At 40.7% G+C, this 23,663-nt stretch overlaps 1 protein-coding gene across 1 annotated transcript in view; it reads right to left on the minus strand.

The window, feature by feature from the left end:
* Positions 1–23,663, minus strand: part of LOC117962740 (uncharacterized) — a 65,532-nt gene that overhangs the window by 36,554 nt on the left and 5,315 nt on the right. Inside the window, exon 2 of the mRNA XM_059020789.1 lies at positions 3,838–4,041. Coding sequence (XP_058876772.1) covers positions 3,838–4,041 — 204 coding nt within the window. The remainder of the gene's footprint in view (positions 1–3,837; positions 4,042–23,663) is intronic.

Raw genomic sequence — 23,663 nt, forward strand, 5'->3', positions numbered from 1 at the left:
TGGTGTCTCCAGTGGTGACGGAGCTGCAGTGGAGAGCAGCGGGTTAGAAGGAGTTGTTAAAGACTCCTCAGGTTCCGCTGCATCAGTCAGCTGTGAGGCTTCACAGGCACTGCGGTTTTGCCTTATGTCGTTTGACGGAACAAGGTGCAGATGTCTCCTGTTCCTACGTAGTGTTGTGCCATTCTCTATCTGTACCATGTATGACCTTGGTTCCTCAGACCCGCTCTTTCCGGCGGCTGGTGTTCTCCATCCCTTCTCACCGTCCAGCTTGACCCTCACACTCTGTCCTGGATGTAACTCAGGTAGAGCTCTAGCTGAATGTCTTTGGTCGAAGAACTGCTTATAAGCCTTTTTAGCCTTCTTATCTCTATTCTCCACTGACCTTATCCATTTTGGCTTCAGCTTTTCCTCCAGCATTGGGACAGTGGTTTTTATCTGGCGTCCCATCATCAGCTGAGCTGGACTCACAGCTGTGGCAGCAAGTGGTGTTGCTCTGTAGCATATTAGCGCCAAATGGGGATCCTCCTGTTTCAGAATCCTCTTTGCAGTCTGTACTGCCCTCTCCGCTGCTTCATTAGCCTGTGGATAATGTGGGCTAGTGGTGGTGTGACTGAAGTCATATCTTTGCTGAACTCTTGAAATTCAGCTGCGGTAAATTGTGTTCCATTATCAGTAACTAATTCGTTGGGAATGCCCCAACGAGCAAACATGCTTTTGAGCTTAGCGATCACCTGCTGACTGGAAATCACTGACACATGGGCTAGTTCTATGTATATAGAATAGTAGTCCACTACTACCAGGTATTTCTGGCCTTTTACCTCACATGGATCTGCAGCGATTTTCTGCCATGGACCGAGTGGCAATGGTGTTGTGATCAAAGGTTCCTTCCTTTGAGTTGGTCTGTTAACTCAACAGAACTCACATGTCAACACCTTCTCAGCAATGTCAGTGCTAATCCTAGGCCACCAAACTGCCATCTTTGGCCTCTCGCGGCACTTGGTCAGCCCTTGATGACCCTCATGAATCCTAGTGAGGATTTCTTCTCGCAGCACAGCTGGTATGATGATCCTGTCCTGATAAAGAAGTAAGCCATTTGCTTCAGATAGTTCTGCGCGTGCAGCATAAAGTCCTTTCAAGACATAGGGGACCTGCTGTAAATATCTAGACCAACCCTGACTGGTGTAGTTAACTATCATCTGAAGATCTTTGTCACTTCATGTTGCTTCTCTTAGCTACATTGGTTTGCTGGTCACCACGGCTTGTACGTATGCTTTAACCTCTTCTTCAGTTTCTGAAACTTCAGTGTCCTTCAGAGGGTTCCTTGATAATGTGTCTGCCATGATAAGTTCTTTCCCTGGAACGTGCTGTGCCTTGACATTGAATCTTATGAGACGCATTAACAGACGCTGGCATCTCAGTAGTGCTCTGTCCAAGTCGTGGCTGTTGATCAATGGCACTAAAGGTCAGTCTGAAGACAAAACCCTTCTAAGCCTTGCAGGTAGCGAACAAATCTCTCACAGGCCCAAACTCCGGCCAAACATTCTTTTTCGATCTGGGCATATCTTTTCTCTGCCTCTGTTAATGTTCTGGAGCAGAAAGCTACTGGGATAAGCCTGTCTCCATGGTGCTGCAACAGCGCTCCTCCAAGACCGAAGCTGCTTGCGTCCGCGCTTACCACTGTGGGTTTACATGCATCATAATATGCTAGAGCAGGAGCAGTTACTAACATAGCCTTAACTTTGTCGAATGCCTGTTGCTGGGCATGACTCCCCATCCATTCTGCATCTTTTTTCAAGTGGTCAGTCATTGGGTGTATGATGGATGATAAATTGGGCAGAAATCTGCTGAAATAATTGATCATGCCTAACACCTGTCGAAGCTCTGTGACATTTGTCGGGCAAGGCAGCTCTGTGATTGCCTTCACTTTATCTGGGTCTGGTCTGATTCCATCTCCACTGATGATGTGACCAAAGTACTGTAGCTCTTTCTTTCCAAAATTACATTTGTCTTTGTTCAGCTTCAGTCCAGATTCTTTCATTGTGTGCAGTAGAGCACGTAGACGTACATCATGCTCCTCAGGAGTCTTCCCACACACCAACACATCATCCATCACGGCAACCGTGCCTTCAAGACCCTTCAAGAGCTTGCCTTTCTCTCTCTGGAATATTTCTGGGGCAGACGTGATTCTAAATGGCAGTCTGCGAAAACAAAATCTGCCAAATGGAGTGATGAACATTGTGAGCTTAGTGCAACTGGGGTGTAGAGGGATCTGCCAAAACCCACTGGAGGCATCCAGTATAGAAAATACACAAGCTTCAGACAGTTTGGGAGCAATGTCCTCCAACGTGGGCAGTATAAACCTCTCTCTCTTGACTGCCTCATTCAGACATTTAAGGACTACACAGATCCTCAGCTTGCCATTCTTTTTTATCACTGGTACCATTGGGGCACACCAGTCAGTGGGCTCTGTAACTTCTTCCACAATGCCCATTTTCAGTATTCTTTTTAATTCTTCTTCAACTTTTGGCAGAATTGGAAATGACACTCTGCGCGGTGTGGTTACACTATAGGGAACTGCATTGCTTTTCAGTTCAATCTTCACAGGCTCACAGTTTAATAGTCCAATATCTCCAAATATATCAGCATTGATTGCATCAGCTCTGTATACTAAGTCCATTTTACATGCAACACTTCTACTTAGCAAGTCACTTACATGTCTTCCTTCTATGACGAAAATCCAGAATTTGTATTCTACTCCTTTATAATGTGTCAGAGCTAAGAATTTTCCCATACATTTCAGTTTTCCACCAGAACTGTTCACGTCAATTTCCGATGGCGCTGCGGTATGCTCTGGAACGTATTTTGAGACATGACTGTAATGTCGGCGCCTGTGTCAATTTTAAACTTAACTGGCCTGCTGTACAGTGTGAGCTCAACGTGCCATTTTTCGTCTGTATCTTCCCCACACATTACTGAGCCCAAAAAGAATGTCCCTTCATCTTGCACTCTTTCAGGTGCAACCATTTCCTTTACAATTCTGGTGCGACACACACTCTCAAATGTCCCATTTTGTTACACTTTCTGCACGTTTTATTTCTTGCTGGACACGTCTCGCTCAGACCGTGCTTGCGATTACAGCATGTACAGGGCGTACATTCTTTCTGGCCTGTGTGTTTGGGTTTACTGTACTGAGATCCCTGCCATTTCCTATCTCTCTGGCTTTTGCTATGTTTAAACTGTGGATGCTTATGTGCTATTTCATCTACATCTTTAGCCACTGCTTGAACTGTGTTCTGCTATTTTATCAACTCTGAGTTCCGAGCCTTTGATGCATAGAAAAGAGGTGGAGCCCATCGCAGCTAATAATTTAAAATTAAATAAGTTGCATCACATCCTCCTCACCAGAAATAATGTCCTCCCAACACACAATATGCAACACCACAGAAGTAAACCTAGTTTAAATCTGAACTGTACAGTTTTGCACAGTAGGCAGGAGCATAAACCTTTCTGCTGCCATATGTATATCTTACAACCACACAATTTCTTGCTCAGTACTGCCACACCAAAGAAAAAAAAAGAAACAGTAATTGAAACATTTGACAAATTAAGCTGATGTACAAAAACGTAAGCGACAATGGCCTTCAATTTAATTTATTATGTTGTGATGAATTCTATATCTTTATTTAAATTCAATATCCCAGTTTAAGGGACATAAAATCTGAAAAGTCATATGAAATGTGCGTAATTACAGAAAGTGTAATTACAGCTTCATTTTTGCTTTATTAACGCGCAGTTACTTCAATAGAACTGTAAAGGTGCGAGACCAGTATACTCTACCTCGTGGTTCTTCAGCTTGTTTGGCCAGCTTCCTCAAGGCCGCTGCGAAGCTGGCTGAATGGGTTCCTGTGGCTGCAGTTGGTGTCCCGTGGACAGATAGGCTTCTTTTGGATACTGAGGATAGGCTTGGTGGAGAAGGGGTCATGGGGTTCACAGTTGCAGTACTCTTCAGAGCTGGAGAAATCATTGGCTCATTGCTCCCACCTACAATGTAAACAACAGATTAATAATAAATATTTCATTCAAAGTGGACTCAAATTTGAACTGTTACCAAAAGCACAACCTACTGTACACACCCTTACAGAAAAAAAAATAATTAAAATCTTAAAAAAAAAAAAAAAAAAACTTTTGGGATACCGTTATAATACCAGAACACTGCATTCTTGCCCTGACATGAAACTTCTGATATTTACCTTATAGTAAGCAACTTATAGTACTTATAGCCAATGGTGGAATTGGAAGAAAATTCACTGGGGGGAACCCGAGGTGGATGTTTATTGCCAAGTGATGTGAAAATGCTAGGGGTTGACACACCCCAATTTTATGGTTTGTGACGTGCTTATAAGAGAAGATTCAGAGGTACTTTATAACATCACTTTAATACAAAGCAATGAAAAGTTTAAAGGCAACGTAGTAAATGTGTCAATTAAGAAAAAATTTTAATGTCTACTTTAATATAGGAAAAAAATATTTTCTTTATACCAATACAGGCCCTGGTACTCTCCCGCCTAGACTACTGCAACTCCCTCCTGGCTGGCCTCCCTGCGTCCGCCACCCGTCCGCTCCAGCTCATCCAGAACTCTGCTGCTCGCCTGGTGTTCTCTCTACCTCGCTTCGCCCACGCTACTCCACTACTCCGCTCGCTCCACTGGCTCCCGATCACCGCTCGCATCCAGTTCAAGACTCTTGTACTAGCCTACAGATGCCTTGATCAGACTGCACCCAGCTACCTCCAGACCCTCATCTCTCCCTACACCCCCACTCGACCTCTCCGCTCCGCCTGCACTAGAAGACTGGCTCTACATCCGCTACGCTCCCCTGCCTCCCGAGCCCGCTCCTTCTCCACCCTTGCTCCGCAGTGGTGGAACGACCTTCCTACAGATGTCAGGACTGCCCAGTCCCTGACCACATTCCGGCGCCTCCTTAAGACTCACCTCTTCAAACAGCACCTGTAGAACTCCTCTGTTGTATCCTGGGACACTATCACCCTTCATTTAAATATGCTTTATTTTGCTCTTATCTGCCCCCTATTTTACTGCATTTAATCCTGTACCTCAGAATATTGTAATCTGCCAAGTGTTTAATCTGTAGTATTTTGTACTTAATCATATCCTGATGTAACTATCACTATTTAATCATATCCTGATGTAACTTTCACTATTATCTGCTGTATTATTGAATTGTGGTTTGTCACACTTGAGAATTATTGTATTTCTTGTTCTTATTGTATGACTTATATTGTAACACTTGAATGTATTTGTATTTGCTTGCGATTGTAAGTCGCCCTGGATAAGGGCGTCTGCTAAGAAATAAATAATAATAATAATAATAATAATAATAATAATAATAATAATAATAATAATACAGCTGATCAAAATGCTTAACATTTTTCACTGAACAAGGCAGTCTAAAATACAATTTTCAGATTGCAGTCTCTATGAAGGCATTGAATCCCAAGTTGTTCTTTTTAACATTTAAAACATACACATTAATAATTAAAACAAATGTAACAAAGTGCCAGGCAGTGTGTGTTATAGAACTGTATACTTGCCAGTCTGTTCAAATTATGCTGTCTCATTAAAAGAGAGACCAGATACCCTTGGTGTTGAGTTCCTCTTTATGCTCCCTCTCCATGCAAGCTTGTGTTCTGCATTCCTTTTCCCCTGTAACAACCAAGCTCTGACAGAACTCAATGGCTGAAACTGAGTTAATGGTGGACCATTATGATTCAGCAAGAGAAGATGACTCACTCTTGGGATACTAAGAGAGTTTTAATTGGTGTGAGAATGTTATTCATTGAGCTTCAGCCTTTCTCACTTTCTTTCCTCCATTGTCCTTGTACTCTCTGAATCCTCCAACAATCTGTTTTTCTGGCAGATGAAATTTCCTGCATAGTGAGATCACCTCACTTTCACCATACAGAATGTCAAGGTCATCTGGCCAGTATCGTGGGTATATAGTCTTGCAAGCTGCAAGCAGCTCCTCATATTCAGAAACGTTTCCAAGTGACGTTGAGGAAACATGAGATGATGATGTTGTCATAAGTCTGCTCTTCAGTGACATTGCCAATTTCAGTAAAAAAAATTGTGTGCTGTTAATTTCCATATCTACTTTTCTTCCTTTGTGAAGAGCAACACCCTGAAATTCCAATTCCTTTACTGCTTCAGTAGCGAATCTTGTGAATTCTGCTTCTTTTCCACTGCCAACTCACATAAGGCATCTCTCATCAATCCTAAATTGGCATGCCTGTGAATGGATGAGTCTTCCCAATCATATAGGCAGTTCAAAATATGTTTTTTCTTCATGTTCAGCCTGCTGTTGGAGAGACTCCAAAAGTCCCTCCTTGGCTTGCATCATGATATTTTCTGCGTCCTGATGTGCTTTGCTCTCCCTGTGTCCCCATATCTTCTTTCTAAGTGCTGTTTATTGGGCTTTCTTATTTTCTGCATTGGAACTGATCTTAACTTCAGCCCATTCCTTAGCTATTCTGGAGCCCTGCATATGTTGATGAAATCCCAGCCTCCCTACACTACTGCAGATGTCACATCCAAGTTTTCCATTTTTAATTTTGAGCCATGGATTTTTTTCTTTAAAATATTTTCCCTGATCTTCTGTCTAACAACTTCTAATTATGTTGCTTCACTACAAAACTCTAACTCCATGCTACTCTCCTCTAACAACTTTCCCTGCTGCTGCTTCCAGGGTCACTAGCCTCACATGTAGATAAGTCTTCTGTACTTACTGACTCCTCCACATTTCTTTTTTTTTTTAAATAACTGAGCAAAGATTTTTGCATTTCCGATTATCGTTCTTCCTTTCCTATTGCTTTCTGTCAATTTCTTCAATACACTTGTGAATCTTTGGGTTTATCTCTATCTTTCTCTCTCTAGCGCTATAAATTGAGTGCATTGGAAAATATAAAATGCCTGCAATACAATCCATGTCGTTAACACATATGTAACTTTGTTGGCTTTTATTAGACTTGGAAAGTGCTGATACACTGCTGCATGAAAGGTGTTAGCCTATATAAATAAACCAACAACAACAATAATAATAATAAAATATTAATATCAACATTTAAAAACTATTTTACTTTATTAAGTTTTTACAAATTTTACAAATCAATTTCTAACTAAGAGACTGGACTTGTTTTGCTGTTCGGACACGGAGTGTTGAGCAGCATGGGGCAGGCAAACAGTATTAACTGTAACATTCAAAGAAGAAAGCTTGAGCTGGCAACGGTAACTGTAGAAGGGTTTGGGAGTTGAGAAAAAGAGGAGTCAACACAGAGTGTGCTAAGGAAAGAGAATACCTAATCCAAAGTTAAGAGGGGGACATCATTAGCCAGTGGGGTTTATAGTTTTGGAGGCATTGGTCACGGCTGAGAGTGACTAATACTGTAAATGAATAAACCGTGGAGTACTGCAATCCCTGTCTCTTTCCGTCTTCATTCTCACAAATCTTTACAGTATTTACATTGATATTTTACAATATTACTAAAAAATTAGAATTAAAAAAAACAAAAAAACATGATAGGCAATTGTTTCAAAAATGTGGTTTCAGTTTGTATGAGTGACATATATTCTACTAAACACAATGGTTTAATAAGAACACCATTAAAATTATATTATATTATATTATATATATATATATATATATATATATATATATATATATATATATATATATATATGGCAGAGTTAAGGCTTTCCATTATAAGCCCCTATTTTGTGCAGCTCCAAAAGTGGCGTTAAGTTCAATCAATCTGCCTGCCTGTGGTAGAGCAGGTCTCTGCCCTTGGAAATACTGGCAGGGATGGAGTTAAATTCTCCTCCCTGCCCAGATTGATTGCGTCAGGTGGGAGCAATCAGTCAATTAATCATTCAATTAAACACTCAGCCACCTGGCATAAACGGAGGCCTCAGCCTCCCACTGGGGGGAGAGTTCTAGAAGGAGAAGAAGCAAGAGTGGTTTTTTGTGGGTGCTGTTCTTTTTATTTTTGCAAACCAGTGAAGGCAATGCCCAGCCTGGAAGCCGTATTTTTGTAAGTTTCGTTTTGTACTTATTGTCTGTGTTTTTAAACCTTTTTGTTTGGCCCTCGTGCTGGTTTATTTTGTATTTTTGTGAATTAAAAACTTTATTTTTTAACTTTTCATACTGTCTCTGAGTCTCAACCTCTGTCATCCTGTCACATTTGGCGTCAGAGTGGGATAGCGCCACCTGGAGGCTCAGGGCAGTATTTTTTTTGTGTTTTGTGAGTTTTTTTGGGGAAAAAAAAAAAATGGGCAGAAGCAGGCAGTGGCAGCAGCGACAGCAGCATCAAAAGCTGCTGCCACCCCAGCTGGAGGACCCAGCCAGCCTTTTTCCCTGGTGCTCCTGGTGTGGGAAGAAGGACCACCGCTGGAGATCCTGGGAGGACTGTGTATCGCTTCCACCTCCACCAGCAGAGGGAGAGTACCTGCTGGTTTTGCCTCCATCGCCGCCACCAGCAGAGGGAGCATGCCTGCTGGTTCCCCTGCTGCTGCCGTCCCGAGGGCCAGAGGGGGTGGAGCTGCCGTCCCGAGAGCCAGAGGGGGTGGAGCTGCCATCCCGAGAGCCAGAGAGGGTAGAGCTGCCATCCCGAGAGCCAGAGGGGGTGGAGCCACGGACCCGAGAGCCAGAAGGGGAGAAGGCTGAAGCCCCTCAGCAGCCCTTACACATGCTGCTGAGAGGAGCTCAGGGGAGGCGCACCCGACTGCGATGGCAGGGGGTGCCAGCCTGACTTCAGAGGCTGCTAGAATGGCCACTGCCACCACCGCCAATGCCGGAGTGTCTGGAACCGTTGCCACTGGAGGAGCTGGAACTGCCGTTGCCAGAGTGGCCACCGTCTCCGCCTGCTGTTCCTGAGGGTCCGCCGTCTCTGCCTGCTGTTCGTGAGGGGTCGCTGTTCCCGCCTCCGCCACCAGAGGGAGACGAGCTGCTGTTCCCGCCTCTGCCACTAGAGGGAGACGGGCCCCTGTTCCCGCCTCCGCCACTAGAGTGAGACGGATAGGCAGCAATTAAGGGTCCCAGCACGCCCCCCCCCGCCCCCCCGAATTCTGGCGAAAGGCTAACATAATTTATATTATAGGCTACATTTATGTCTCATTGTGATAGAGAGAGAAAGGATCGATGCTGCAAATCTCCCTCCCGATTAGAAAGGGCGCTGTGTAAGGGGGAAGGTAAGCTGCCTCCCAGATCTGCCACCTCGTGGTAGGTGGAAACCGGAAGGTGACCATATTAGGAGGGGCGCATAGCTGCAAGTACTCAGGACGATTCCATTGCAGTCAGCTGCGGGGCAGCCCTCTAGTGGAGAAACCATGGCGACGTGCTGACTGCAGGGAGGAGTTTGCTGGGAACAAAGGGGAAGTAGCTACGTCAAAACCTCCTCTTGCGCTGAGAAACTGAAGCGACCAGCTGGAGCTGGTGTTTGTGTGTTCTATTTTGTATTACGTGTTTGTTTGTGTTTATCATTAGAGGAGCAGGAGGATGGGAGGCTGTAGCCGCGGAGCCAGCACTTACCCCAGAGCACGCCCTCACCACAGAGCACAACACAACACAGCGCACGCACCACGATCCACCGAGGAAAAGAGCACAGTTTCGTGCACGTGGAACAGTCCTGTTTCACCTGCATTATACCAGGCTGGTTGCCTTTTTTTGTGGGGTCTCCACTTCATGGGTTGTACAACATATTTCCTTCCATGTATGTAGGACTTTAGAAATTGATACTGTAGTAGATTCAAGTTAAAAAAAACTATGATAATTCAGTAACAAAATAAAGTTAAGGTTGCAGTTCAAAATCACAAAAGTCGGGAAATGGGACATTAAGGCACACAACCTTAACTTGCCCCTATTATGCCTATTCTTCACATCAGATGTGATATCATACATGACATCAGTAATGACATCAGCAATGACCAATCACATGACAAATGCTCCACCAAGACTGCCCAGAAGGACATTACCTGGGTGTGTTTGTTGGTCTGCAGAATATTGTGCCGTCAGCTCTTCTTAGGAACAATAATGAGACAAAACAGCAGAGTTTGGTCCTCATTCTCCATGGCACTGTTCTAGAAAAAAAAAATCTAACCTTTTACTGAGTGCGATACATATTGAAATGCATTTTGGAAACCAATGGTCTTGGACAAATGTGGCAATGCCATATTGCAGTTCAGTATTTGCATAGTGGCAAGTGCGTCTACTTTTGCATTGGAAGTAACAGCAGTAATTGTACCACACCTATATCACGTCTATAGACAATAGTGCAAAGAGTGACCCGAGTGACAGTGAGCGCAATTAAAGTGTTGTTCTGTCTATGATTGTGTCTATGTTGGCAGAGTGATATTCATATGAAGCATGAGAGCTACAGTCCAGCACAGACAAGTTGTTTCCTAGTGTAATGTTCTTCTGGGCAGTCTTGGTAGAGTATTTGTCCTGTGATTAGATATGCCAACATTCATGTCATTGCTGATGTCATTGCTGATGTCATGTATGTCATGTGACGGTCGTTCGTTTGCCCCTATAATACAGAGACCCAGGACACAGAAATGGAGTTTAAAGCGCTGATGCACTATATTTAATTCACAAAAATAAACACAAACAAAAATAAACACCTAGCTCCTTCGGAGCTCTAAATACACATTTATGCAGGTCCCTGACTAGCTCGCAGGACAACTAAGCCGTTTACCTGGCATAAAACAAAAACACACATTTGTACGAATACACACAGTACTTATTTTTACATTGACTGCTCGAAAACAGAGCACACCTTAGTCAAGAGAAAAAGATACAGTAATTTGTGCTTCATTAACTTTGTACCAGATGCCGAATTGCCAGAGAAAGATGTAGTAAAGCCATAAATTAACCTCATACTTTATACTCATATAACCTAGAAATTGGCATTAAAACAATACACTCAATTAAACCTATTACATCAGAAAGTATTTTTTCCATACTGCCCTGATTCATTTATTGTAACAATAGTAATAACAACAATAATAATACAACTTTTATTTATTTATTTATTTATTTTTTAATACTGGTTTTAGACTACTCGCTGCAAGTAGTATATATATATATATATATATATATATAATTTTTTTCCCCAGTTAAGGCCAATTGATTATCGGACGTCATCAGTCATGAGTTTAGTACTTAACAAAAGCAAAATAACTTTTTTTCGTGGATGCTCTACAGCTTTCTGTGACGTCTTTATTTCAGAGGTTTCTTTGATTAACACACATTGAGATAATTACTATTAGATTTTATCCACCTTTTAGTAAATTACTTTCTGTTGTGAAGAACGGTCTCTTGTGAAGAAAGATCAACATCTGTCTCAAGCAATGTGTGGGTTCTGTTGGCAGGTGATTGGTTGAGAGGGCAACCTCTGTTGCTGGGGCATCTCCAAGAGCACCCACTTCGTTGACCAGCGCTTGATGTTATTTAAAAAATCTCTCAACAGCCTTTTGACAGCGATATAGTAAATAAACAAATAGCAGAACAGAATAATATATCTTGTGAAAAAATGTTTTAACTTACAATATATGTACACATTTGCAACTAATTTGATTTTTTAAATTAAGAATGACAGTAAAATTATGGGTTAAAACTATAATTGTGCATAACACATGTCTACGATTCCCATGTCTGATTTTCACTCCTACCATGGTGTTCAGGCGTGTTCCGGTCCAATTCCACCACTGCTTATATCTTAAGTGAATGTGTACTTGCATTACTTCAGTTGTACAGTGGCTGCTATTATGTTACCATTTCCCATTTTACTACAGTAACATACTTGTTATGTTTGGAGTTTTGCATGTTCGATGCTACAGCGGTGACGTAATTGGGGACTGCGTAAATCGCGTGACTGCTGTTGTTCCTGTGGGGACAGCATGGGCTAGGAACACAGAGTCAGGCAGTCTAATATACAGATATGTGTTAGTGAGTGTGTGTTATTACATGTAAGTAAACAATAACATTTATAAGTACAAGACTCTTGCGTCCTATCAATTCCATTGTCGTGCCACTGAGTTATCATACAATTATTCTTAAAAATCTCCCTTTGTCTTAGGTACAGGACGTTATTTCCTAAAAGTAACTTTTTCCAAAACTACGTAATACTCAGTTATATTAAATTTAGAAATACAAAAACATAATCAATTCAAGTCTTTCTCAATGTTGTTACTTTTAGCTACTTTTAACCTAACCAACATTGTGAGTGCATCATAACAAGACTTTTACAAACTAGTGTTTCCTAGACAAACACAGTAAGTCTTCAAATGTTCTTAACCTTGTGGTCTGGATAGTCATGAGATGTCTTTGGAGGTTTAGAATACACTCCAACACCATACTGTATGGACATATTTCTGTGCATGTGTATAGCTGCTTTACAAAGAATAGTTTCTTCAGCAGTGCTGTACTTCAATATAAGAGAGACATTAACCCTCTAGACGCCCAAGAAGACTAAAAAAAAGTGTTACTGTCATCAAGAAATGGTCAAGCATGTGTTGTTTTAGTACAATTTTCAGTGTTAATAATCATAATAAAACAAATCATAATTAGACTGAAGTAATTAGACCTGCTAGAACAGCTTATTTTCAGGTTCACAGATTGCTGGAAAGCTCCTTGTATTTGTACTACAAATCAGACACTGATAAACACCATAGCACTTTTCTTTTCTTCTCTAGACAAGTCTGCTCTTATCTTAATAAACTCTTAAAGTAATAGAGTGCTGTCTACAGGATCATTACAGCTTGGGCTAGTTAAAAAAAACAAAAAAAACAAAAAAACAACACATTAAGATAACATTATCTTTGCGACACAACCCCACAAAAAAGGAAGTTGGACTTAAGCTTTTTCAATGTTCTACCTAGGCATTGCAGCATGAACAAGGAAAGTGTGGAGTCTCCCCCAGTACCCACATGTGTAATAGTTGACTTATGTATGTACACATGTGTCAGGGTAGCATCCTGGCCAGGCTGTTACCGGCAGGTAGAGAGACTCAGAACACAGGAAGCTGCAAGTTTAAAGCACTAATGCGCATATTTAATATAAATAATAAAACAAACAAAAAGACAGGAAGAAAACAAACAGCGCCACGGTGACCAAAACAAACATTTAAACAAAACCGTACATATACTTTAAATACTGTGGTTTCAAGCCGAGCCGCTGCTTACAATGAAACACGGATTCATAAAACTCCACTGAACACCAACGATACTTCTCCCTATTTTTAATACCACAGCACACACACACTCACACTCACACACACCACTATCACCACAATTCCCCTTAACACCTGTGATTCCCCTTTTTATACACCTGTGGATTCCCACGTTTTTCTCCCCACACACAACCCATACCACAACACACCACATGAAAACTTCCACCGCACCACAGAAAAATGGGCTACTTTACTGTCTTTCCTTAGTAAGATACTCCCCTCCTTTTCTTGGGTACTGTATGAACAAACGTAGACTGCTGTATTTTTAAAATGAATTTTTTGATCGACAGGACTATTAAAGCAAAAAATCTATATTAAAAAACCTTTCCACTGCCTGTATTAAATACTATTTCAACTGAAATGTTGTTCACTTTTTTTCCCCCTCTTTTTACACATTCCAGGAATGGAACTGGATGTAAGTTTTTTTTTTTGTTTGTTTTTTTTTTAAATCCCTCAACAGCATTTGTTTAAATAGCATCTAATACGTACAGGGGAATGTGAATCAGTCCTTAAAAATTCTGGCATATGATTGGTTAAAACCTCATCACAAAACCAAAAATAGATCCAACCATTCTTTTGATGCTGCTTACTTAATAGTTTTTTTACAAACTCCCTCAAATTACGTCACCATGCTGAACGTCCTTCCTCTCTTCAAACAACAAAGGAAAATGGCAGTCAACAGAAAATGAATCACAAAATATACTACAAAACAAAAATGCTGCAAACACTAAAATCATCATAAAAACTTCACTTTCAGTGTTTTCTGACTTCCTAAAATTGAAACAAATCCAACGATGTAAATAAATACGACGATCACAAACTTAACTCACTCCTCCGAGAATTCTATGCCGCAGTGAAAAAGTCAGACGGACAGTTCTATGCCAAACAAACTTTAATAACTATGCGTTATGGACTTAAAAAAAACATTACTTTCTTAACTGATTCATAAAACAAATATGGACAGCAGACCTCGGCTCACAGTGGGAAAGAACTATAGTTACCTCCGGCTTCAGGCATTATAGCCCATTTCTCACTATGTGCCTCGTCTTCAGTTCATATTTACTATATATTATTATTATTATTATTTATTTATTTATTTATTTATTTATTTCTTAGAAGACCCCCCCTTATCCAGGGCAACTTACAGTTGTTACAAAGCATCACAATACAAAGTATCACATTGCAAAATATCACATTACACAATATCACCTTACAGATAAGAGCAGTTATAAAAGTACAGTAAAATCAGTAGAAAATAAGATAAAATTCAAACAAGAGCAAAATAAAAAAATACAGGAAATAATTACCTTTAAGAGCAAATTTGACTAACAGCAGTTAAGCTTATAGTAACGATATTTGCTTATAAGTGTAAATTCCATTAAGAGTACGTAGTAAGTACGATAAATGGATGAGAACCATTTCAAGTAAGAGCAATTACAAAAAGAACAGATCAACTACAAGATACAGAAAATAGTTATAATTAAGAGCAGTAGTAGAGTATGGCAAAATGTGGGGCAGTTCAGTGCAAGTACAAGAAGATGCAAGTAATGGTAGAGGGAGTTGCAGTAGTCAAGGCAGGACAGTACCAGGGCCTGGACTAGGAGATGCGTGGAGTAGTTAGTGAGGAAAGGGCAAATTCTGGATATACAGACGTGCTCAAATTTGTTGTTACCCTTACAGCTCATTTAAATAATGCTTCATTCCTCCTGAAAAGTGATGAAATTAAAAGCTATTTTATCATGTATACTTGCATGCCTTTGGTATGTCATAGAATAAAGCAAAGAAGCTGTGAAAAGAGATGAATTATTGCTTATTCTACACATCTGGACACATTTGTTGGTACCCCTTAGAAAAGATAATAAATAATTAGATTATAGTGATATTTCAAACTAATTCGTTTTTTTAATTAGTATCACACATGTCTCCAATCTTGTAATCAGTCATTCAGCCTATTTAAATGGAGAAAAGTAGTCACTGTGCTGTTTGGTATCATTGTGTGCACCACACTGAACATGGACCAGAGAAAGCAAAGGAGAGAGTTGTCTGAGGAGATCAGAAAGAAAATAATAGACAGGCATGGTAAAGGTAAAGGCTACAAGACCATCTCCAAGCAGCTTGATGTTCCAGTGACAACAGTTGCAAATATTATTAAGAAGTTTAAGGTCCATGGAACTGTAGCCAACCTCCCTGGGCGCGGCCGCAAGAGGAAAATCGACCCCAGAGTGAACAGAAGGATAGTGCGAATGGTAGAAAAAGAACCAAGGATAACTGCCAAAGAGATACAAGCTGAACTCCAAGGTGAAGGTATGTCAGTTTCTGATTGCACCATCCGTCGCTTTTTGAGCGAAAGTGGGCTCCATGGAAGAAGACCCAGGAGGACTCCACTTTTGAAAGAAAAACATAAAAAAGCCAGACTGGAATTTGCTAAAATGCATATTGACAAGCCACAATCCTTCTGGGAGAATGTCCTTTGGACAGATGAGTCAAAACTGGAGCTTTTTGGCAAGTCACATCAGCTCTATGTTCACAGACGAAAAAATGAAGCTTTCAAAGAAAAGAACACCATACCTACAGTGAAACATGGAGGAGGCTCGGTTATGTTTTGGGGCTGCTTTGCTGCACCTGGCACAGGGTGCCTTGAATCTGTGCAGGGCACAATGAAATCTCAAGACTATCAAGGCATTCTGCAGTCCCATCATTTTTGTCCATGCCATTTTCATTTGTTTTATTATTTACAATATTATGTTGAATAAAAAATCAAAAGCAAAGTCTGATTTCTATTAAATATGGAATAAACAATGGTGGATACCAATTACTTTTGTCTGTTTCAAGTTATTTCAGAGAAAATTGTGCATTCTTCATTTTTTGTGGAGGGGTACCAACAAATTTGAGCACGTCTGTATTGCTGAGGAAGAAGCGACAGGAGCGTGCCAGAGTAGAGATGTGCTGCGAGTAGGAGAGGGGTTGAGGTTGACACCGAGGTTCTTGGTGGATGAGGAGGGAGAGAGGGTTGTGGATTCAAGAATGGAAAAATGGATATAGAGAGATCTGCGGTGGGGGAAGAGGGGGGGAATGAAAAGAGATCTGATTTGGAGAGGTTGAGTTTGAGATGATGCAAGTGCATCCAGAAGGAGAGTGCATCCAGAACTCCGCTGCTCGCCTGGTGTTCTCTCTGCCTCGCTTCTCCCACGCAACTCCACTGCTCCACTTACTCCACTGGCTCCCAATCACCGCTCGCATCCAGTTTAATACTCTTTTATACTCGCCTACAGATGCCTTGACCAGACTGCACCCAGATACCTCCAGACCCTCATCTCTCCCTACACACCCACTCGACCTCTCCGCTTCTCCTGCATTAGAAGACTGGCTGTACCTCCTCTACGCTCCCCTGCCTCCAGAGCCCGCTCCTTCTCCACCCTCACCCCACAGTGGTGGAATGACCTTCCTACAGTCCCTGACCACCTTCTGGCTCCTCCTCAGGACAATGTAATGTAAAGAAAATGTAGAACTCCTTTTTTCCCTCTGGACACTTTATCACTCTTTCTAAATGCACGTATCTGCTCCCTATATTACTGCATTTAATCCTGTACTTTACAGAGTACTGTACTGTAATCTGACACAGGTGTTATTCAATCTGTAGTATTTTGCATTTAGTCATATCCTGATGTAACTATCACTGACACTGTTATCTGCTCTGATATTGAATCGTATTTTGTCATATACTTGTACTTACTAGAACTGAAGTCATTGTATTTTATCTTGCTCTTAATTGTATTAATACTTGTACTGTGATTCTTGAAATGTATTTTTTGTTTACGACTGTAAGTCGCCCTGGGTAAGGGCGTCTGCTAAGAAATAAATAATAATAATTATAAAGATGGCCAAGAGACAAGTAGAGCTACGGGAGGAGATGTCGGTCAGAGGGGGGAAAGGAGAGATAGATCTGGGCATCATCAGCGTAGAAATGATACGAGAAGCCATGGGAGGAGATGAGGGGACCCAGGGGGCAGGTGTAGAGAGAAAACAGGGGTCCCAGGAATGAGCCTTGGGGGACACTGTCAAAAGAGAGCAAGAGGCAGAGGGTGAGCCCGTGTATGGCACCAACAAGACCCTGCCTAGATCAGGCTGTCCCTCCAAACTGGATGACCGAGCAAGAAGGAGACTGATCAGAAAGGCTACCAAGAGGCCAATGGCAACTTTGCAAGAGCTACAGGCTTTTATGGCCAAGACTGGTCAAAGTGTGCATGTGACAACAATATCCCAAGCACTCCACAAATCTGGCCTGTATGGTAGGGTGGCAAGAAGGAAACCATTACTCAAGAAAGCCCACCTTGAATCCCGTTTGAAGTATGAGACGAAGATGAACCTTTATCAAAGTGATGGGAAGGCAAAAGTGTGGAGAAAAAAAGGAACTGCAGATGGACCAAAGCACACCACCTCATCTGTGAAGCATGGTGGAGGTAGTGTCATGGCATGGGCATGCATGGCTGCCTCTGGAACAGGCTCATTCATCTTTATTGTTGATGTAACGAATGATGGCAGCAGCAGAATGACTTCAGAAGTGTACAGAAGCATCTTGGCTACCAATGTACAAGAAAATGCCACCAGACTCATTGGGTGGCGCTTCACAATGCAACAGGACAATGACCCAAAACACACTGCCAACGCAACCAAGGAGTTCATCAGGGGAAAAAAGTGAAAAGTTTTAGACTGGCCAAGTCAATCTCCTGATTTAAATCCGATTGAACATACATTTCACTTGCTGAAGAGGAGACTGAAGTCAGAAACTCCCCAAAACAAGCAACAGCTGAAAATGGCTGCAGTAAAGGCTTGGCAAAGCATCTCAAAGGACGATACCAAGAGTTTGGTGATGTCAATGGGTCGCAGACTCACTGCTGTTATTGCATGCAAGGGATTTGCAACTAAATACTTGCTTTTATAATTCTTATATTTGCTTTAAGTTGAATTGTACCAATACTTATCCACACATAAAATGGGTGGATGGAACTCTAAAAGTGCTGTTATTCTTAGTTGGTAAAACATGTATGTCTTGAAACCACCAGAAATAAAAGGTGACATTCTGTACTTTTGCCTCATATCAATCTTTTACTTGTATTTTCAAATTGCTTGAGTGTACAGCAGAAATAGCAATTTTGACTTCACTGTCCCAATACTTATGGAGGGCCCTGTATATATATATATATATATATATATATATATATATATATATATATATATATATATATACATACATACACGCACACATCTATTTTCATTATTATTATTATACGCAATAAAACATTGCACGTTTCAAAAGGTACTTCGCAATTAAATGACATGTCATACAGTAATATAGTATAAGCAAAACATAAGGCAAGCAACAGAATATAACAAAAACATTGTGGACTTACTTGATGAATCTTGAGTGATTCATCTTGAGTGATTAATTTGTAGAAAAAATATTTTTACAGCCCGTGGAAGATTTTTTAAATCACTGTAGCCCACAGAAATCCACTGGGAAGATAACGAGCCGGTTTGAAAAACCAAACAGCGACTACTCGGTCAACCATTTTGCTTTTTCATATGATGAGCAATTAAAGAGGCAATTTTGTTTTAGTTCTCCCTGTTGAAGAAGGTCCAATTTAGGCTGTGGACGATCTTTATTGTTATCCTTATTTTTTCCTCAATTGAAAGCGAGGAAAATGGTGTATGAATTAAAAAAATCTACAACGTACTGCATGGAAATCAAAACTTGAGCGAGAAGCCACACGAAACCCATAACCTGCCTGGCAACAGACACGTCAAGATTAAGTGTAATTATGAGTGGTAGAGACTAGTCGCAAGCTTGTATCATGTAGCCAATACAAATACATTCAAACTTGACAGAGGGTGATTGCAGGTTGAAGACACACAGAATCCCACCCATTTTGAGGCTACATTATCCAATAGCAATACAGTAGACCTTGGAAAGCATGACGTAAGGTAAGCTTTATTTTTCACTTTTACAAAATTACATGTAGGCTTAGCCTCCGTAGCCTCTTATGAAGCCATACAGATATATCTATATCTATATCTATATATATATATATATATATGCACACACATATAGAGGCGGCTGGTCAGCTGAGGCGACTGCGGTATGGCCTCACCAATAATTTCCAAAGGCTAAAGAAACATTTTGCATATTCTTTTTATTTAATTGAGAAACACATTTAAGTACAGTTAAGCATGTATATATCAAATACATTACATTAAAGGCCACAGGAGCGCTAGTGGCATTATATAAAAGTCTCAACTCGCTTTCACCAGCAGCGAAAACGCTATGCCGCAATGTAGATCTGCCGCACTGCCATGTGACGCACACACATTGAGCGTCTCAAAGCTGCTTGTTACCATGGCAACTCATCACGCTGGGGTCCCTTTCTGAAGGCGTTGCTATGGTAACCACAGCTTGGTGAGGCACCTACTGGATTTGGAGCAGTTACAATTTGTGCAATTTACATTTTTTCAATAATGTCTATAGATGAATCTTATATGTGACCTGAGGAAAAGCTTTACAGTAAGATCCCAAGGAGAGTGACGTTCAGTTGTTAAGGATAGCTGAATAACACTAGCATTGAAGAAAGATAGTAAACAAATGCGGCAAGGAGTTCATAAAATGGAAGGCAGCGCTGTGAACAAACTATTGTTGGCCATGTTTCCTCCTTTCAACTAAATAAGGCAAGATTACATCTCTTTTAATGGATTGTGACAGGAATGACTAGGCGGTGACGTGAGACAGAAGCAGGAAGGGAAAAATACTGACACCAGGCAAGTACTTCAGTTCAAAGCGGCGTTTGCCGTTTATTTATTAAGCAACAAAAATAAATAAAAGGTTTGAACAAAAAGACTGTGCGCACAGAGCAAAATAAAAGGTGTAAACAAAACAAATCTCAAACACAAAATAATAAATAAACAAACCATACAGGTCAGGCTTGGCAGTCGCTGTCACTGTTCCTGTATTATTTTATTCAGTTTCGTTTTTTTTCTTCTTGCTCTCCTCATACACTCCCCTTAAACACCCACCACGAGTGCAGCGAGCTGCAGGCTTTTATATCGTGGCCGAGGGGTTTAACTGGTTAGTAATTATCCTATTACTCCTCGGCCACAATCTGCACGAGTTTATTAACTACTGTGGATGGGGCTACCCATCCACGCTGCTAAACAAAACAAATCGGCTGCACCGTCATATTTATAAACAAACCATACGGCGCTTTGCCGACAAATCTAAATAATAAATACATAAACAAACAAACACAAAATAACACGGGCAGAGGGGGACCCCGTTCTGAAAATAAATAAATCCGTACAGGGCTGCTCGCCCTGTTACATGGATGTACAACTATCAATTTCTTTCCACGATATGCTGCCTTGTTGATTTTGTGATATTGTATTTGTTTCTTTATAGCGAATGTTTTACGTTGGTGTCACAATGACTTGTAGAACTAAATAATACGTGGTTTTGAGGTTCTGATTTGCCAACTGATTATAAAAACTTGTATCCGCAATTCTCAGATTTAAACCCCATGTCATGCCCTTGTTCTCCATCATGCGTTTTTGGTTTTCCACCATCCTCCCATCCTCCACCACTATGCCTTCTTCCACTATGCTGCTCCACCTCTGCAACGGTCTCCCTCTGGGGTAAGTGAAGCTCACGACCCAGTCTCGTCCTCCACCAGGAAAGTTCTCCACGAGCCAGACGGTTTTCTCTCTCCCGGTTTCCCATTCTCTACTCTCTAGGTTCCCCTTGGGGGAAGTAAGGGTTGATTCTCAACTTTGGAGGCCGATCAGTTTGGTCTCACCTCTGTGAGGGCAGCTCTCTGCTAGCCAAGGGGAAACCCTGTACTCGTTCCTAAGTCACAAAGCACTTCTCTCCTATTTTCAATTCCTGAGGTTCTTCCTTCACGCAGCCCTTGTTCCTGTCCTGTGAATTTCTATAAAGTCAGCAACTCATGACCACATTGTATAAACCTTTGTCCATATCACTGATACAGAATACACTTGTCTATGTAAATATTAGATTGTACCGTAATTGGTTTTTTTTTTCAGTTTTAAATTTAGAAAAAAAAGAAAGAAATGTGCACTATTATGCTGAAATTATAAACATTATTCTGGAAAATGAAGGCATTGTTTGATTATGAAAAATAAGGCGTTGTAATTAATTAATTAACAAGCTATAACCCTGAATAAGCAGAACATACTTCCTTCTGATCTGACCCAGCCTATGACCTATCATTTGCCCCCTTGAAAGAGGGGCAGCCAGTCAACCATGAGGAAACAACAAGTTTCACTTTCAGCAGAACCCACAACCCAAAAACAGCAGTGTAAAAAGGTCAAGCTCAATGCTGCAGCTGAACCATAATTAATGGTAATCCAGAAGACATTTTGATTAGAGCAAGCGTGTAATAGCAGGAGGTTATACAATACAGGATGCTTTGCACCTTGGTCGAGACTAGATAGAGTTCCTTTTCTTTTATTTGATAAACAGATGATTATACACCTTGCAGTTTTTGAGCTATGGGTGGCACAAACTGATACCTTCCAAGATATAACTTTAATTCTTCAAAACAAAAACAAGCTGTCATTTTTAAATGTCATTTTTATCAACACATTTAACATTTTGTGTATGTCATCGGCTAACATGTTATCTTCTTGTTCGTAAATTATTGAGTACCTATTCAACCAAAGGCAGTCTTATTTGTTATTATTCATTGACACCATCTGCCGTCTATAGCATCATAAACAGTTTTAAATGTGGAGTTGTTAAGGGAAAAATGTAAATCTGAAAAAATCTGATGTTTTGATCACATCTCTCCCTCTCTCTTTAGACATGATAAGGGCTTGTGATGAGAAACCATTATAGTATATCTGCACCAGTGGTGAACTTGAATAAAGAACCAGGGTTGAGTAGTTGTGTAATTCTGTAAATGTTTATCTATTGTGAAGTATAAACACTCCCTTCACTTGCCAACACAGTTCAAAAAGTTTGTTGCCCCTTTAAAACATTGACCAGACACAAGAAATGAAAGTTCAGCGCTGTTGTGCACTTTTATTTTACAAAACAAAATAAACAAACAAAAACCTAGCTCTGTTTGAGCACTAACTAAACCATACAGGAACACCATTCCCAGCACGGGACGGGTACCCCGTTTACCCGTAACAAAAAAAACACACTTTACAAAACTAAACACAGCACAGTACTTACAACATGACTGCTCGGACAGAGTACTCCTTCCCATGACCTTCTACTCAGCAGCCCCGACTAGCCTGACTGCTGCCTTTTTATTTCTGTCAGCTGGCTTCAATTTACAATAATTGCCAGCTGAAATAAATAAACAAATAATAAAACAATTAACAAATACTGTTTTTTAGCAGGAGGATTTCTAACCCCCTCCCTGCTGTGATACACTATGTAAAATATTTGTATATCTTTAGCTGACTGAAAGGGTGGTGTTGTAAGAAAGAATAATCATAATCGCCTGTAGTGTGTGTTATTTAAAAGCCCCATTGATGTTTTTTAAAAAATAATAATTCAGACTAGCATTGTGCCTACTAAGAGTGAATGTTTTCAATACTCTGGTGAGATGACATGGTAACCAGAGGTTTTGTATGATTTAAAATATCGCATATGCATCACAGAGCTAATGCGTAAAAAGATACTATTTGATTATACCTGTATGGATGTCTCAGGCATATACCTATATGTGGATTTTAACCTGCACTCAGTGAACGTGCCATATTTTTACTAAGTGGCATTTTTGTTTTCGTTATTTATCAGCCCTTTTTTTAAGGATTTGTCTATATGCAGATCTAGAAATACTCAAAATGTTATTTTAAGGAGTCAACTATACTCGCAGGATATTTGGTTTTATACATATTATCCACAAGTAGGTCTGGTTGTACATATGTAAAACCTATGAGTGGGTCTGGTCTTTAGAGGTCGGTGGGGCCTGGCCCCACTAGAGAAAAATGGAAAAAAATTAACATCATACTTACTTGCACATTTTAAAGTTTATACACAGCATATTAGTGTGCATTTCAGACTAGATAAAGTACAGTATCGCAAAGGCGGCCGCAGGTAACCAGAAGTAAACTAGCCGGCAGACAAGCCCCTGGTAAGGGCGATCACAGAACTTTGCCTTCTGGGGCCGGCCCCATCACCTACAGTGAAGCAATTAGCAATGGGTGCACAACAATTTGTCCCCGACAATAATATTAATGTGAACTTACAGTTGTCAAGTATAGCAGAAAGAACGAGATTAGACTGTTGCTAAAAATGAACACACAATAGGTAGATAATTATTAGTTTTGCTCAAATTCTTACACC

This window comes from Acipenser ruthenus, chromosome 3 (genome assembly GCF_902713425.1).
Source record: "Acipenser ruthenus chromosome 3, fAciRut3.2 maternal haplotype, whole genome shotgun sequence".
Taxonomy (NCBI): Eukaryota; Metazoa; Chordata; class Actinopteri; order Acipenseriformes; family Acipenseridae; genus Acipenser; species Acipenser ruthenus.